Raw genomic sequence first — 14308 nt, 5'->3', positions numbered from 1 at the left:
AAAACCTGACTTCATCATATCTTAATGGTATCTTTTTCTGTGGAGAATTGCTATGCTGTCTATTGTGTAGGAGTTATTAAAGCATTTGCCTAGATTTAGATGGCAGCTAGAACAACAAAATAATAATTGAAAATTATAGATAGATTGTATATTAATTAAAGAGAAGTTTATAAGAACAGAGCATAGTTACTTAATAATTTGGGTTCAGTTTCCACATCAGTGTTTTCTTCTGTCTCTTTGCTGATATTAATGTCCCCCATTTTCATACGCTGATCAAAAAGCTTCATGTCGCCTGGTTACATTCATAATTAATGCTAAAATGAAAATATGAGAATCAATATTTACTGTGACAACGTTGAGGTTTAATACATATGTTGAGACATGCAGGAGTTTTTGAAAATCTTAATGTACAGGAAGGACATATAAGTAATAAAGTCATTACATAACATCCTTTAGATTCTGCACTGGAAAATCATAGAAACACTTGGGAAATGTTTTTAAGTGATCTGATACATTGTGATCATTTGATAGTGCATTTTATTATAGAGTAAATATGCTCATAGGTATATATTGTTTATGAAATACGACACTAGTAAAGTGCTGTGTGATCTAGTTATATTCTTTACCTTGGCTATAACCTCCCTGGTCTCAGTGTGGATAAACTTTATTTCTCACCTTAGATCCAAGCCATAAGCAGAGCTGTTTTCCTTGGTGCCTCATACTATCATGCCTTATCTTGCTGGATTATATAAGTTTTTCTGTTATCCCCCAGTCGTCCTGTCTTTCGTGTTATGTCTCAGCTAGATATTTTACAATAGGGCCTAAAACTATTGAAATTCTCTTAGCTCAAAACAGAAAGAAGTCTGTATTTAACTGAAAAATTATCGCTGCTTGAAAGACAATTGTAAAAGATCAGTTTGGTCTGATGAATTTGGAGACAGTTACAGGATGGCTGGTGTGCACAGACTCGGTGAACATGTTGAATTAACACTCACATTGCACTGGAGACGAAAGAAAGCATCATGTCTTTCCACCTTAGGAAGAGCCCAGCCCTCTTCTTGGCTCTGGCAGGATCAGGGATGCAGCTGTTGATACCTAGGATAGAGGAGAGGAAGTGTAGTTGATGCAAAGGTCCGTGGCAGTTGGGAAAGGAAGGATGCCTGGGATGACCTTGTGCTCATCAAGGACACCAGCATGTCCTTTCTGAGCCTCTGCTACATCTTCCCATGGCAAGATGAGCAGGAGCAAAGTCCAGCTTGTGTGCAAAGGAGAATAAGGGGGAAATATGGCAGGAAGTTTGCTCAGCATTTTGAATAGAGACCCATGTGCTCTGCTGGATATATTAAAGAGAAAAAATATTTGTACACAAAAAGAAAGGGATCATAGTTTTAAATCGTAAGCTGTATTTTTGGAAAGCTCATATACACACGAAAGAGTCTTGTTGTGACCCCCCCATTCAAATGTCCCTGTAATTAATAGATATTTTAAATAATTCAACCTTTTTCTTCTCTCACCTGATGGCTCTACCTGATTTATCAGGTCTAATGTGTCAGTGAAATATTTGTCACTGTGTTTTTGTATTCCAATTTTATTAGTAGTATGTGAGGAGTTCCATCATTCTGAATCCAATTTTGAGCCCAGGATTAAAGTTATTAAGACCTCTGTTTCCATCCAGAGTTCAGGACATTTCATCCTGAAATGTAAAGGAAGCATTTTATCCTCAAGGTTACAAAAACCTGCAGAAAGAATGGTCATCTGGCTTTCATGATACTCTAACACAGGCTTTTTTAAAAGCCACATTTTCACATAGACACCAAGATCAAATACTGCATGATGAAACCTGTGCCAGGTTAAAAAGCATACATATTGTTGCCATGTAAGCACCGAGCATTTTCTTGATTTTTACAGGTTATCTCATGCTGAAATTATGCCTATTTGCATGGGTAGTCATTCTTTAAAACTAGCCGCAGATGCAGTCCTAGGGAGCACGTAGATGTTTTTACAGGTGAACCGAGAGAGATGGGAGCCGTTCCAGACACTCTGCACGCTGCCTTTGGCAACAGAGCCTGTTATTGTGAAGATGCGCTCTGCTCAGCGAACGTGAAGTTCAGTAGCACATAAACCTGGCATGCAAAACATTTTTTTTCATTTTCTTCATAAAATGTTAATTGTAAACAAAAAGATGTGACATCTTACACAGATACAAAATTTGGGATCAGCCTTGCTAGTTAATGAGTCACACATATGTCAAGTGCCTTTTATAAAAGGCAAGCAAGGATGTTCCTGTTTTGTATTCGGTCCCCAAGAATCAAAGAAAGTATTCCCCCCTCTCACATAGCTGATTGATGTTTTGTTGCTTTCCTCCTGTATCTTTCGGTGGTGTTTTGTTTTTCTTTCTTTCCTTTTACTTGGCAGAGGAAATAAAATGCACAATGATGAGCATTAAAGAGTTTCTTTAGGCATTTGGAGAACTATTTTGGCAGATTTTTACCCAGGCAAACTAGTCCTGAAGATGTATTTATCTTTTCCTCATCCAGTGATTTATTATGCTACAATGTGACAACACCCTTCCTTTGCAGTGAATCCAATTTTCTAATAATTAAAGCCATCAGAAGGACAATATGAAAATCTAGAAGTGTGCTCCTAGTGACATTTCCATAGGGCAACAGATACCATTATCACATGTGACTTCAATAATAACAATGTGCAACTCTGCTAAATGAACAGACTTGTAAAATGAGTATTTATGCATTGACTTCGATGCTGAATTGCTCATTTATGTTTGAAAGGTGCTGAATAGGATGTTCTTCCCATTTCGCATATGACAAAAATATTTTAAAATTCAGTAATAAAAGGTATGTGTTGAATATTTGCATTTACCTCAGAGTCTTTTCCTTTAGTAGCATTCAGACCACAATAATTTTAATGCAGAAATGGAATTTATCATCCAAATTTCACGCAGCCTCAAAATTTAACCTTATTTCTTAAGTATAGACCACTTTCATCTTCTTTTATAATATGAATCTCAAAGCCCAAAATTTAATCAATTGGTTGTCAGAGGCTGTGTTCTTATAATCTACTGTTTCTTCTGAAGATAAACAGTATCATTTTAGGCATTTGTGAAAGAGAATCATATTACTGGTGCTTAAGCAGTTTTTGCTTTTTTTTTTTTAATCTTAATCCATCTTAAACCAGTGGAGCAGAAATATTTAAAAATGTTTCATTTCAAGCAGAGTGCATAATAAATTGCAATAATTGTAATGTGCCATAAATCCCAGAGCCTATGCATTTTGCATTTGATTCAGGATTGAGGTCAGGAAATTTGGAGAAATTTAAAGAAAATGATTCATCAGTCCTTTTGTTCTGTTGGCCAGGGTCCCGGGATTCTTGAGCTGTGCCCAGCTGACGAGCTTTTGAAGATGGCACAATAACCGTCCAGTGATGCCTGACCATGACAGCACAGCCCTCTTAAGCCGGCAAACCAAGAGGAGAAGAGTTGACATTGGAGTGAAAAGGACGGTAGGGACAGCATCTGCGTTTTTTGCTAAGGCAAGAGCGACGTTTTTTAGTGCCATGAATCCCCAAGGTTCCGAGCAGGATGTTGAGTATGCAGTGGTACAGCATGCAGATGGGGAAAAGTCAAATGTACTCCGCAAGCTGCTGAAGAGGGCGAACTCGTATGAAGATGCCATGATGCCTTTTCCAGGAGCAACCATAATTTCCCAGCTGTTGAAAAATAACATGAACAAAAATGGTGGCACGGAGCCCAGTTTCCAAGCCAGCGGTCTCTCCAGTACGGGCTCCGAAGTACATCAGGAGGATATATGCAGCAACTCTTCAAGAGACAGCCCCCCTGAGTGTCTTTCCCCTTTTGGCAGGCCTACTATGAGCCAGTTTGATATGGATCGCTTATGTGACGAGCACCTGAGAGCAAAGCGTGCCCGGGTGGAGAATATAATCCGGGGGATGAGCCATTCCCCCAGTGTGGCATTAAGGGGCAATGAAAATGAAAGAGAGATGGCCCCGCAGTCTGTGAGTCCCCGAGAAAGTTACCGAGAAAACAAACGCAAGCAAAAGCTGCCCCAGCAGCAGCAACAGAGCTTCCAGCAGCTGGTTTCAGCCCGCAAAGAACAGAAGCGAGAGGAGCGCCGACAGCTGAAACAGCAGCTGGAGGACATGCAGAAGCAGCTGCGGCAGCTGCAGGAGAAGTTCTACCAGATCTACGACAGCACCGATTCTGAAAATGATGAAGATGGAAACCTGTCCGAAGACAGCATGCGCTCCGAGATCCTGGAGGCGCGGGCCCAGGACTCGGTGGGGAGGTCAGACAGTGAGATGTGCGAGCTGGACCCGGGACAGTTCATCGACCGGGCGCGGGCCCTCATCCGAGAGCAGGAGATGGCAGAAAACAAGCCCAAGCGAGAAGGCAGCAACAAAGAGAGAGAGCACGGGCCAAACTCCTTGCAACCGGAAGGCAAGCACTTGGCTGAGACCCTGAAACAGGAGCTCAACACTGCCATGTCACAAGTCGTAGACACTGTGGTCAAAGTCTTTTCGGCCAAGCCCTCCCGCCAGATTCCTCAGGTCTTCCCACCTCTCCAGATCCCCCAGGCCAGGTTTGCAGTCAATGGGGACAACCACAATTTCCACACTGCCAACCAGCGCCTGCAGTGCTTTGGCGACGTCATCATTCCAAACCCCCTGGACACCTTTGGCAACGTGCAGATGCCCAGTTCCACAGACCAGACAGAAGCACTGCCCCTGGTGGTCCGCAAAAACTCCTCTGACCAGTCTGCCTCCGGGCCGGCCGCTGGCGGCCACCACCAGCCCCTGCACCAGTCGCCTCTCTCGGCCACTGCGGGCTTCACCACCTCCACCTTCCGCCACCCTTTCCCCCTCCCCTTGATGGCCTACCCATTTCAGAGTCCGTTAGGTGCTCCCTCCGGCTCCTTCTCGGGAAAGGACAGAGCCTCTCCTGAATCCTTAGACTTAACTAGGGACACGACGAGCCTGAGGACCAAGATGTCATCTCACCACCTGAGCCACCACGCTTGCTCACCAGCACACCCACCCAGCGCGGCTGAAGGGCTCTCCTTGTCGCTCATAAAGTCCGAGTGCGGGGATCTTCAAGACATGTCCGAAATCTCACCCTACTCGGGAAGTGCAATATCCTTTTATTTTTTCCCCTGGAGGAACAAGCACAACAAAACAAAGGGAAAGGTTGCCCCAAAGGCTTGCTTGACACAGCCTGTAGGGTAAGGTAGATCAGTATCTTAAGCATGCAGGCTCCCCTGGTATACAATGTAACAGCTCTTAGCAGCGTGCAGGTGGCATTTCTGATTGCAGGAAAGCTTAGATTTAAACAGTCCTTGCAACTTTCATAAGTTGTTAATTGCCTCCAGGAGCTGGTATCTGATGCTCTTTCCCAGGAGCGTGTGTGTGTGTGTGTGTGTGTGTGTGTGTGTGTGTGTGTGTGTTGTACTCTTTCTGTTCTGTCTTTCCCTTTCTCTCTGTAGATTCAAAGATCACACACAAAAAATTCTCACTGTAAACATTGAACAACTGCAGATGCTTCGTAAAGATGCTGTATGTTTTGCTATGCAGTACAGAGAAAAGCCAGAGTTCAGATCTATAAGATCCGTTAAGTGGAACTCTCATCCTAAGCCATCTGCGAATCTCCTGGACTTTGTATTGAAGGCCCGATTAGGTCTCAGGAGCACACTTCATTGGTGGGCAGCTGCTTAGCAGTTGGAGTAGGAAGAAGGCGGCCCTGGGTGAGGAGTTAGACTCTCTAGACTTTTAATTTCCAAGTGAGACTTTTTTCTTCAAGGAAATACACAGGTACTGATTTATTCAGATGGCATCAGCCTCTCTCGCTCACCCAAAGTCTGTTCTTTGGGCCTGGTGCAGCTGCTTCTATGCATGATTAACCTCTGCTCAGCCATACACAGAAATCTTTTGTCCTAACATACACAAAGCAAATTATTTTGGAAAGCAGGAGAGCACAATTAAATATAAAACTCAGCAGTATTCAACTTAAAAATGGCTCTTTTTCTGACTCCTTTACATTCTGATCCTGACCTTTATGTAGAGATGCTGATTATCTGTTTTAGTCAACATACCCTGAACTCTGGATGTTTTTAACTGATTTATTTTTTCTCTGTAAAGAAGTCCTTTTCTTAAATATTTGGAAACTCTTATGATGGTTAGTCTTTTGGGGGTATTAGAATAATAGCATTTAGGGGGCAGGTGGAGGCAATATTTCTTATATAATAAATTAACAGATGGATATAAAATTTAGCAATTAAGTTGGCTGTTACTAAATTGAGGATTTTGAGCAATCATCTTGATGACTAGAAACTGACATTTTAGTTTCTGAGCCCACTCCAGAGGCTGCCACGTAAGTGTGAAGTCCCAGCTATGGCAGAAAGATGTTTTCCTGGGTCATTTTCCCAGCCAGCTCTCACGGTAGTGGTGCAGCCTTTTGGCGAGGTAGAGGAACCACAGGCATGAGACCCCTGAGGTGGTTGGACCTGGAGTCTGTGTCCGTGCTGAAGAAGACGAAAAGTCAGTTGATAAAGGGAAGAGACAGATGCAGAGGTCAGAGAGCTGAGTCCTTGCGTGGCTGCTGATTCAACTTGGACTTTCAGAAATCTAAAGTTCAGTGCACCCGTCACAAAGCACTGTGCTTTTCATGTATTGCAAGCAGGCAAGAGACTTTGGTCAAAATGATGGGGATAAGGGGTGTTGGTGATGAGAAAGGTCAAGTGGGGGGACCCAAGAAGGTGGATGGGTTTTCCCCCTTTACATGAAGAACATCTTTCAGAGTTTGCACCAGATTGTAGGTCTGTTGGACCTCAGAGATCCTTGAATTTCATTTTAAAAGAAGTAGGAAAATACTTGTTAGGTTGCTGAGTACTTGTTAGTGATGTTAGGTTCTCCTTTCATGCACAGAGAAAGGAAAAAGGGGAGAGAAGGAGAATACGGGACGCAGAGACAGACAGACAGACAGACAGACAGACAGAGACAGAGACAGAGACAGAGACAGAGAGATAATATGAATGCCCATTCTGGTGAACATTCGAAGCCAGGTTTCAAAGTCCTAAAACTCTTGTTCCTAGTGCTATATTATGCTTTAACTTAGATTCCTCATTATCACCAACTAATTCTAATTGTGTTTTTTTTTAAGTTAATTTGGTGTTCTAGGCAAAAACAAAAAACAAAAACCCACTCATCTTTTACATGGCTTTAGGTGTCAGCCATGAACAGGTTGTGTTGCTCAGGGCCTCTTTCTAAATCCCTGGAGGAATTTCAAGGATTGGAATGGGAAGAAGTTCCTTATGTTTGCATAGATCTCAAATGTAAAGAAAATAGTTACTTCTCCCACCAACAAGTAACTTCTCCTGCGTCCTGCCAATAAGACCGTGGAGCAGCCAGGGTGGGACACACCCATGCTCCTGTGAAATGTTAGTTACCAACCCACCTGGAGGTCTTTCCTTCACATAGCTGAGTGCTGTGAGCCTCTTGCTGTAGTTAATGACTATAATTTTGGCTTTTTGACCTCTTAACCTCACTGCTTTCTCTGCCTCCTCCGCTACATTTTACTTGTAACCATTCTGCTCATTGGCGTAATGGTTTCCCAGGAAGATGATAAGCAAGCAACCTGTCCTATAGTCTCACAATTCTTTTGTTTTGTTTTGTTTTATTGTCTTTCTGAGACAGGGTCTCACTCTGCAGTTCAGGCTGGCCTTGAGCTCACTTTGTAGCCCAGGCTGGCCTTGAATTTCAGCGATCCTCTTGTCTCAGCCTCCCAAGTGCTGGGATGACAGGAGTGCGCCACCCTACCTGAGTTAGTCTCACGATTAGGAAGCAGCTGAGAATCCAAGTATTTGTTGGCGAGTTGAATTGTATCCACTTTGCTCCTATGAGTCCCTCCCTTGATTTACTTAATGGTACACATATTCCACGCTTCTACACAATTATTTGGTCCAATTATCACAGAGAGCTTTCTCAAGGTTGGTTTGACGAAATCTCTGGGCATCACAGTGAGTGGTGTTTTACTCCACTTTTAGGGATACAGGGCCATCGTTGAACCTATCGTACAGTGATGCCTAGAAAAGAGCAATAGAAATGAGCTGAAATTGGTACCACTACAATCGATGGTAGTACATTTCTATTTTTTGAGTTTCTGGTTTTTTGAATTGCTATAGATAATTGAACTCTTAAGGAATGATTACAAAGCCAAAGGGCATCATCTGATTTTTGAAGAAATTTCCAGCTTGTCAAACCGGCCCGTTCTAAATTGAGCACCTGAGTATGTCTGGCTACAGACACATGCACTCCCTCATCACGCCTCGAGGAAGAAGGAAACCCAGGCTGTGTGCACATTAAGCCAAAAGTCAGTGCACCTGGTCAAAGAGCTCGTGTCTTGAATATAAAAAAACGTGTTCCAGTATCTTTGCAAATGAATCTATTTAACCAAATATTAAGTTTTATTCAAATCCCAAAAGAAACAAGACAGCCAATTGCTTTTCTTCGTGATGTTCCTTGTCACTCATCCTCTTTGCATCTCAAGAAAAATAGCCTTGTTTAGACCTCAGACATTTGCATACCCCCAATTAAAGCACAAGAGCCGTATTATAGCCACCAAGATGCACAGGTGAAGGAGTCCAGCTTTTCCCTCCTCCGCCCTTGGAAAGAAGGTTGAGAGCACTCAAAGTTTAGAAAGGAGAGCTTTTGAAGGGTGTGAAATTAAAATCCAACCCCCAAGACATGGGTTAGAAATGAATCTCTGAGCTGTGGAACGATCCACACAAGTCCTTCTTTTCCATTATTTGGGGTCTTGGGGTCCATCATGGTTTTAGTGATAGGGACGCATGTAGATTCATGACTTCTCACCACCTCAACCTACAGGAAAAAAAAAAAAAAAATATATATATATATATATATATATATATATATATATAAACTTTTTAAAAGTCACATATTCCATTGAGGATGCAGAAGTTCTCAGTAGAGTCCCAGCCTGCTCTTGTCATGGTCATGAAATGGGAGAGTTGAGATTTTAGCTCCCCATCTCAGGTTTCATGCACAAGCCCCTAGAAAGAGTTAATTCCAGAATAAGGAGAAAATCAAAATTCTGCAGGTTTCAAAATGCTTTAGGAAACCTAAAGGGACCCGAGGCATGTGCTCAGAACTGCCGCACAGCCCACCTCGCCAGTATAGATTTCTCTTGGAAAAAAAAATAAAAGAATTTTCCCTTGCAGCCTTCACAACCTATTATGCTTCCATTTGCCTTTTTGCTGCTCCGGCTGGCGGCTGCTCCTCCGGCTGCCGCGTTAGGTAAGGTTATCTCGAGCTTGGTAAACAGACATCACTTAGATTCTCAGGTTGTTTGGGCCCTGCTGTAGGATCAGCTGCACGGCCCTGCTTCTCTGATCGTTTATATTCCCAAGCAGATGTCTTTCATTAATTTATGGATTTATCATCTTTTCTTTTTTTTTCTTCCTTTTTTTTTCTTCCTATTTTTTTTTTTTTTTTACACCTGGCAGCTGTCTCAAGTTTCAGCAGTTATTGTCTATTTTGCATTACACATCGAATTGAATGTCATCTGTCTTCACAAAGCTATGGCTAAGAGAATTGAAGCAAAGCCACACGAGCTGCGGGGACAGATCTTGTTTGCGTTCCATCCCCCCCCACCCTCCCCCCGTACCTCCTTAATATTTATTTGTGCTCATTTTCTTTCCTGGCCTTGAATGGAGCTTAGCTCGTGTTCGGTACAGCTGTGTGTTTACTGAATCTCTTCCATCGTGAGTCATTGTGCGTGTGTAAGTATCCAGGAAACAGCTAGTGCTTTCTTGGAAGAAGAGTTGCTTTGGAGCACAAGCACTTAAAAGGGAAATTAACCAATTGGTCAGTTCAGATTTATTTTGAGGAGGAAAAAGAAAGAGGATTATCTAACTGTTGGCTTCTAAATGTTTCATTAGCTATTTTTAATAGTTTATTAGAAACATATATTTTATGGGAATTTTATCTTAATTACACAATGAACAAGAGATAAAGATTCATTCTGTGTTCCATTTCAATTGATCAGTTCCAAGGACTGCCAACAGGAAACATTTTGAAGCAAAAATGAACTTGAGAAATCCAAATCTAAAGTGTTTTTTTCCAGTAAATAAAAAAAGACTCCCTAAAGCCTAATCAAAACAATGAATATTTTAAAAAAAATAAATAAAAAGAACGAAGACTTCTTAGCACAATTTAGATGAAAGGGGGTTGCATCGGGAAGTTTTAGTAGCTCTATGCCTGTGTGAGAAACACAGCAAAACACAGCTTCTGTTTTGCACGAGACCAAATTTTGAAAGATTTGGGACTTAGAATTCAGGAAACGGGGTGAGGCTTGTTTTCATGGGTTGGTCTGAAAGAAAAGAGTAGAACCCAGGTCCGAGTAAATGTGTGGAAGTTCAGACTTGCCTAAAACTCTTATTGCCAGGCACTAGGAGACAGCTTGCCACCATTATTCCCCTTATCCGTTTGGACAGATGGTCCTGAAGTGTGCTGGGCTCCTTTCGTCTTCCCTATCAGTCTAATGGAGGTTACGGGAGGGCCTTTCAGCTCTTTCGCTGGCACAAGAAGTATGTCAGTCATAAATTATCGTCTTTGTAATCATTAAGGACCTCAAACAAAAACACAAGTTCGGTTAAGCTGCTTTGGCTCACAGAGAGAAAAATCAAAATTTCCTTCGGGTTTATTTTCAGTTAAAACCCGCACATGCACGCACGCACAGGCACACACACACACACACACACACACACACACACACACACACACAACCGGGGTGCTTGGCTTTTCTATGTGCAAAGCAAGGCACGCTTCTTTTCTTAAATTCCGTGGGATCTGGGGGGAAATGTTAATTGGACAAATTCTCAGCAGAATATTTGGCTAATGACTCCGTTATAAGGAGTGAAGAGCTTATCAATATTAATTTGATTTTGTGCCTCATGCCTTTATTTCCCTCCTTGTCACTGTCAATCGTGCCAAACCTGACGGAGGTCCCTGGGAAAGCCTTCTTTTTCCTAGCTGTGTTTATCTGACCTTTCTTCGGAAGGCGTGAAATTTCTGTTGATTGGCTAAGGTGTGTTATCTGCGTGGATGTGTGCACATCTATTTTCTTTTTTCTTCCTTCTGGCCTTATTTTTCCCACTCTCCTTCAAGAGAGAATCCTTAGAGAAGCTTCTAGAAAGGACCCTTAATTGACCTTGTGGGGGCCCACATTGATTTTCTCCACGTGCATCTTCATTTCTGATAAATTATAAAGCCATTAATTTGCGGAGGAAATGGCAGGGCCAGGCTGCGGCACAGATGTGACCAGAGCTATCCCAGCCCTGAGTCGGCAGAGAAGTGCCAAGAATCCAGGCGAGAATCAGGAAGCCTGGATTGTTATGGTTCGCCTCGCTTTCTCTTGGGAATTGTTTTCGTTACTGCTGTTTACAGATCTAAAAGGTAATGATGTTTCCAGATAAATAGGCCTTCTTATTTGGGGTAAGTGGCCATTTATTGATCTGCTAACCCACATGTATTGATTTGTTAGCCCCAACTACTGTGTCACTCTCAGAGGACTTAACTATAAACCCGAGACAGGCAAATTGTGTTTGGTTTTGGATGGTTGCTTTCACAAAAGCGACGCCCCTACCCCGTTCTGTGTGCCAAAACCACCCCCTCCCCAGTCTTAGCTGTTACTTTAAAGGAAACTGTTGAAAGGAGGCGATGATGAGATATCGAGCAGTGGAGTCCAGGCGCCCATTGGACTAGAAATGCAGGAAAAAGTAAAATGTAAAGTTTGTGCAGCGGTGTTCAAAATAACACATTTTAGATGCTCACGTGTGTCCATGGGATCATTTTATGGGAACTGCAGAATGCGAAGAGAAGAAAATCAGAACTACAATTGCAGAGAAGGAAGAAGAGTCTTGGGATGAGGGTGAGGTGGCCCATATTGGGTGCGTGTGTCTCCTTAGCAACACGTGAGCATATGGAGAACACACGGGCCTAGCACCAGGGGAAGGCCGTCCTCCCCACCACGTAGCTGAGACTCTGTGACTATGTTTTGCATCCTGGCAGGCAACAGAGCAGGGCCGTGGAGTTCCCTGTATGCCAGGGCTGCTTGAGGGGGCTCCATATATTCTGGGGGTGAGCTGCTATGGGGTCCGCTGGGACAGGTCCTTGTTGTTTATGGATTTTTTTTTTTTTTTGCCTTAACCAATTGCATCCTACATGCAGGAAGGATTGTCACCCAATCACTTGAAAAAAGCAAAGCTTATGTTCTTTTATACCCGTTACCCCAGCTCCAATATGCTGAAGACTTACTTCTCCGATGTAAAGGTAGGGACTTTTACTGTTATCGGATTTGTTTTGTTTTGTTTCATCTTCTGTACATGTGGAAATGATTGGAACTCCGGGAAGTTAATGGAGAGGAATGTGGAATACACCTGTGTGGTAATGGGGTGAATGTGCTTGTTCTTTGTCTAAATGTGTGGGAGCAGAGGTGCCCCCCCCGTACATGAAGATGGAAGGACCAGTGTCCCTGAGGCTCTCACAGGTCTCCAGCCTAGTCCGGCTTCTGTCTTTATAGCTTTCCATAGCTTCCTGGGAGAAAGTTCTGGTGGTACTGGATGGATACGCGTTAGAGAATTCTCTCCCTCACCGCTGCAGCAGTAAACAGTCTCTGTTTTTGTTTCTGTTGGTTTCCCCATATTTGTGCCTATGAAAGCAGACTCTAGCACCTCTTTTTCCCCCTGTCGGAAAGGAGCGTACATTGAAATTCTCTATGCAGTAGCTGCTTAAAAACAAAAGTGATGATTGTCTCTTATTTACAACTTAATTTGTTGTTGATGTAGAGTACACTGAGCATAAGGAGAATGAATAAAGTGACAGATTCAGGACACATTATTCAAATGAGGATATGAAAGCTGTCGGCTTACAGCTGCAGCCTCCCCCATCCACAGAATACTGGGACCTCCTGGTCCTGTGTGTGTGCATATGCATGTGTGTGTGTGTGCGCGCGCGTGTGTGTGCATGTCTGTGTGTGAGTTTTAAGTAATTGTTTGCATCAACTTGATGTTGCGTTAATCATCTGTAACTTTTTAAAACGTAGATTGGGTTTTGATGATAATGACACGCATGGCATCATTATCCGAGGAACTTGATAAACATTACATTAGCTGAGATTAGTTTATTAGGGTTGGGTGGTTCCCCCACCCCTCTCTGCCCACCCCCATATGTACAAGTTCTTTCTGCCACTGAGAACTCAGAAGCTGCCAGCGCGGGCCGGCTCTTTCCCACTCCCCTACATGCAGTGTATTCTGTGCCCCAGGACCATGTTGCTTCCTGGGCCCCATTTTGCAGGCCAGCTCACTTGGGTTTCCTCTGCTGATGTTTTATTTGGCCTTGTCGGGAAAGTTCTGTTTCCCCTCCTGCTTGCCTTTGAATTGTATATCAACGCCAGCCTTTTATCGTGCTCTTCCCTGGCTGTGTTCCTTAAGTGGAAGGCATGTTTTCTCCTCATTTAGCACCAACAGACTGGGGGGAGGGGGCAGGATGGGGGAGGCAGAGAAAGTTCATGATCTAAAAGGCTGACTGAGATCACTTCCATGCACACAGGAGGCCAGAAAGAGTCTGAGCTTTCTAGTGGGGACATCTAGACTAGACCTATGGAAGGACTTGGCCAGCTCCTTAAGGACTGAGCAGCTTCTAGAACCTGGCAAAAACTGGCAAAGCCTGTCTTCAGGGCCTCCTCCTAGCACACTTTGTTTCTAAGAGAAGGATGCCGAGGGGAGGGGGCAGAGTTATTGTGTCCACGCAGTCACACTCACACTCACATGAGTGACCCTGTTACCTCTTTTATTGCTCTTAATGCAGTCATTGCCAGTGTTGTGATAATTAGCACAGTTGCTGGTACTATTTACACAGCATCTTTCATTCAGAAGGAGGCCAAAGAGCTTTACAGACCACGCACCCAGGGCTCACTCACCCACCCTGAAACGCAGCCACCTGGGAGAGGGGGACAGCAGCACTCTGAGCCAGCACCCAGTAGATGCCAACACCAGAATCCAGGCTGTGTGTGCCTGTGTGCTGGGGAGGGGACCCAGCGGGGAAACGTATTGATCTGCAGCTTCACAAGTTCTGTGCAATGGAAACCAGTGAGAAAGCATCCACATTCCTTCAAAACCTATCTAGGAATTCAGCTTTACAAGGAACTACAAATAACAGTTAAATATCTGGTGGAAGATTTTATTTTTAAAAAACCGTTAGT

General features: G+C 43.3%; 1 protein-coding gene across 4 annotated transcripts in view; it reads left to right on the top strand.

Moving 5' to 3' along the window:
• Prox1 (prospero homeobox 1) overlaps window positions 1-14308 on the top strand; it is a 50981-nt gene that overhangs the window by 4941 nt on the left and 31732 nt on the right. For all 4 annotated transcript variants that reach the window (XM_063236730.1, XM_063236733.1, XM_063236731.1 and 1 more), the window contains exons 2-3: window positions 3375-5168; window positions 12273-12378. In XM_063236730.1, the coding sequence (XP_063092800.1) occupies window positions 3442-5168; window positions 12273-12378 (1833 nt within the window). In that variant the 5' untranslated portion in view covers window positions 3375-3441. The remainder of the gene's footprint in view (window positions 1-3374; window positions 5169-12272; window positions 12379-14308) is intronic.

The sequence above is a fragment of the Cavia porcellus genome, unplaced genomic scaffold, assembly GCF_034190915.1.
Source record: "Cavia porcellus strain 051 isolate PalLab524CR breed Dunkin Hartley unplaced genomic scaffold, mCavPor4.1 scaffold_26, whole genome shotgun sequence".
In the NCBI taxonomy this organism is placed as follows: domain Eukaryota; kingdom Metazoa; phylum Chordata; class Mammalia; order Rodentia; family Caviidae; genus Cavia; species Cavia porcellus.
Note: the sequence above shows the minus strand (reverse complement) of the source record. Positions and strands in the feature narration are given on the sequence as shown.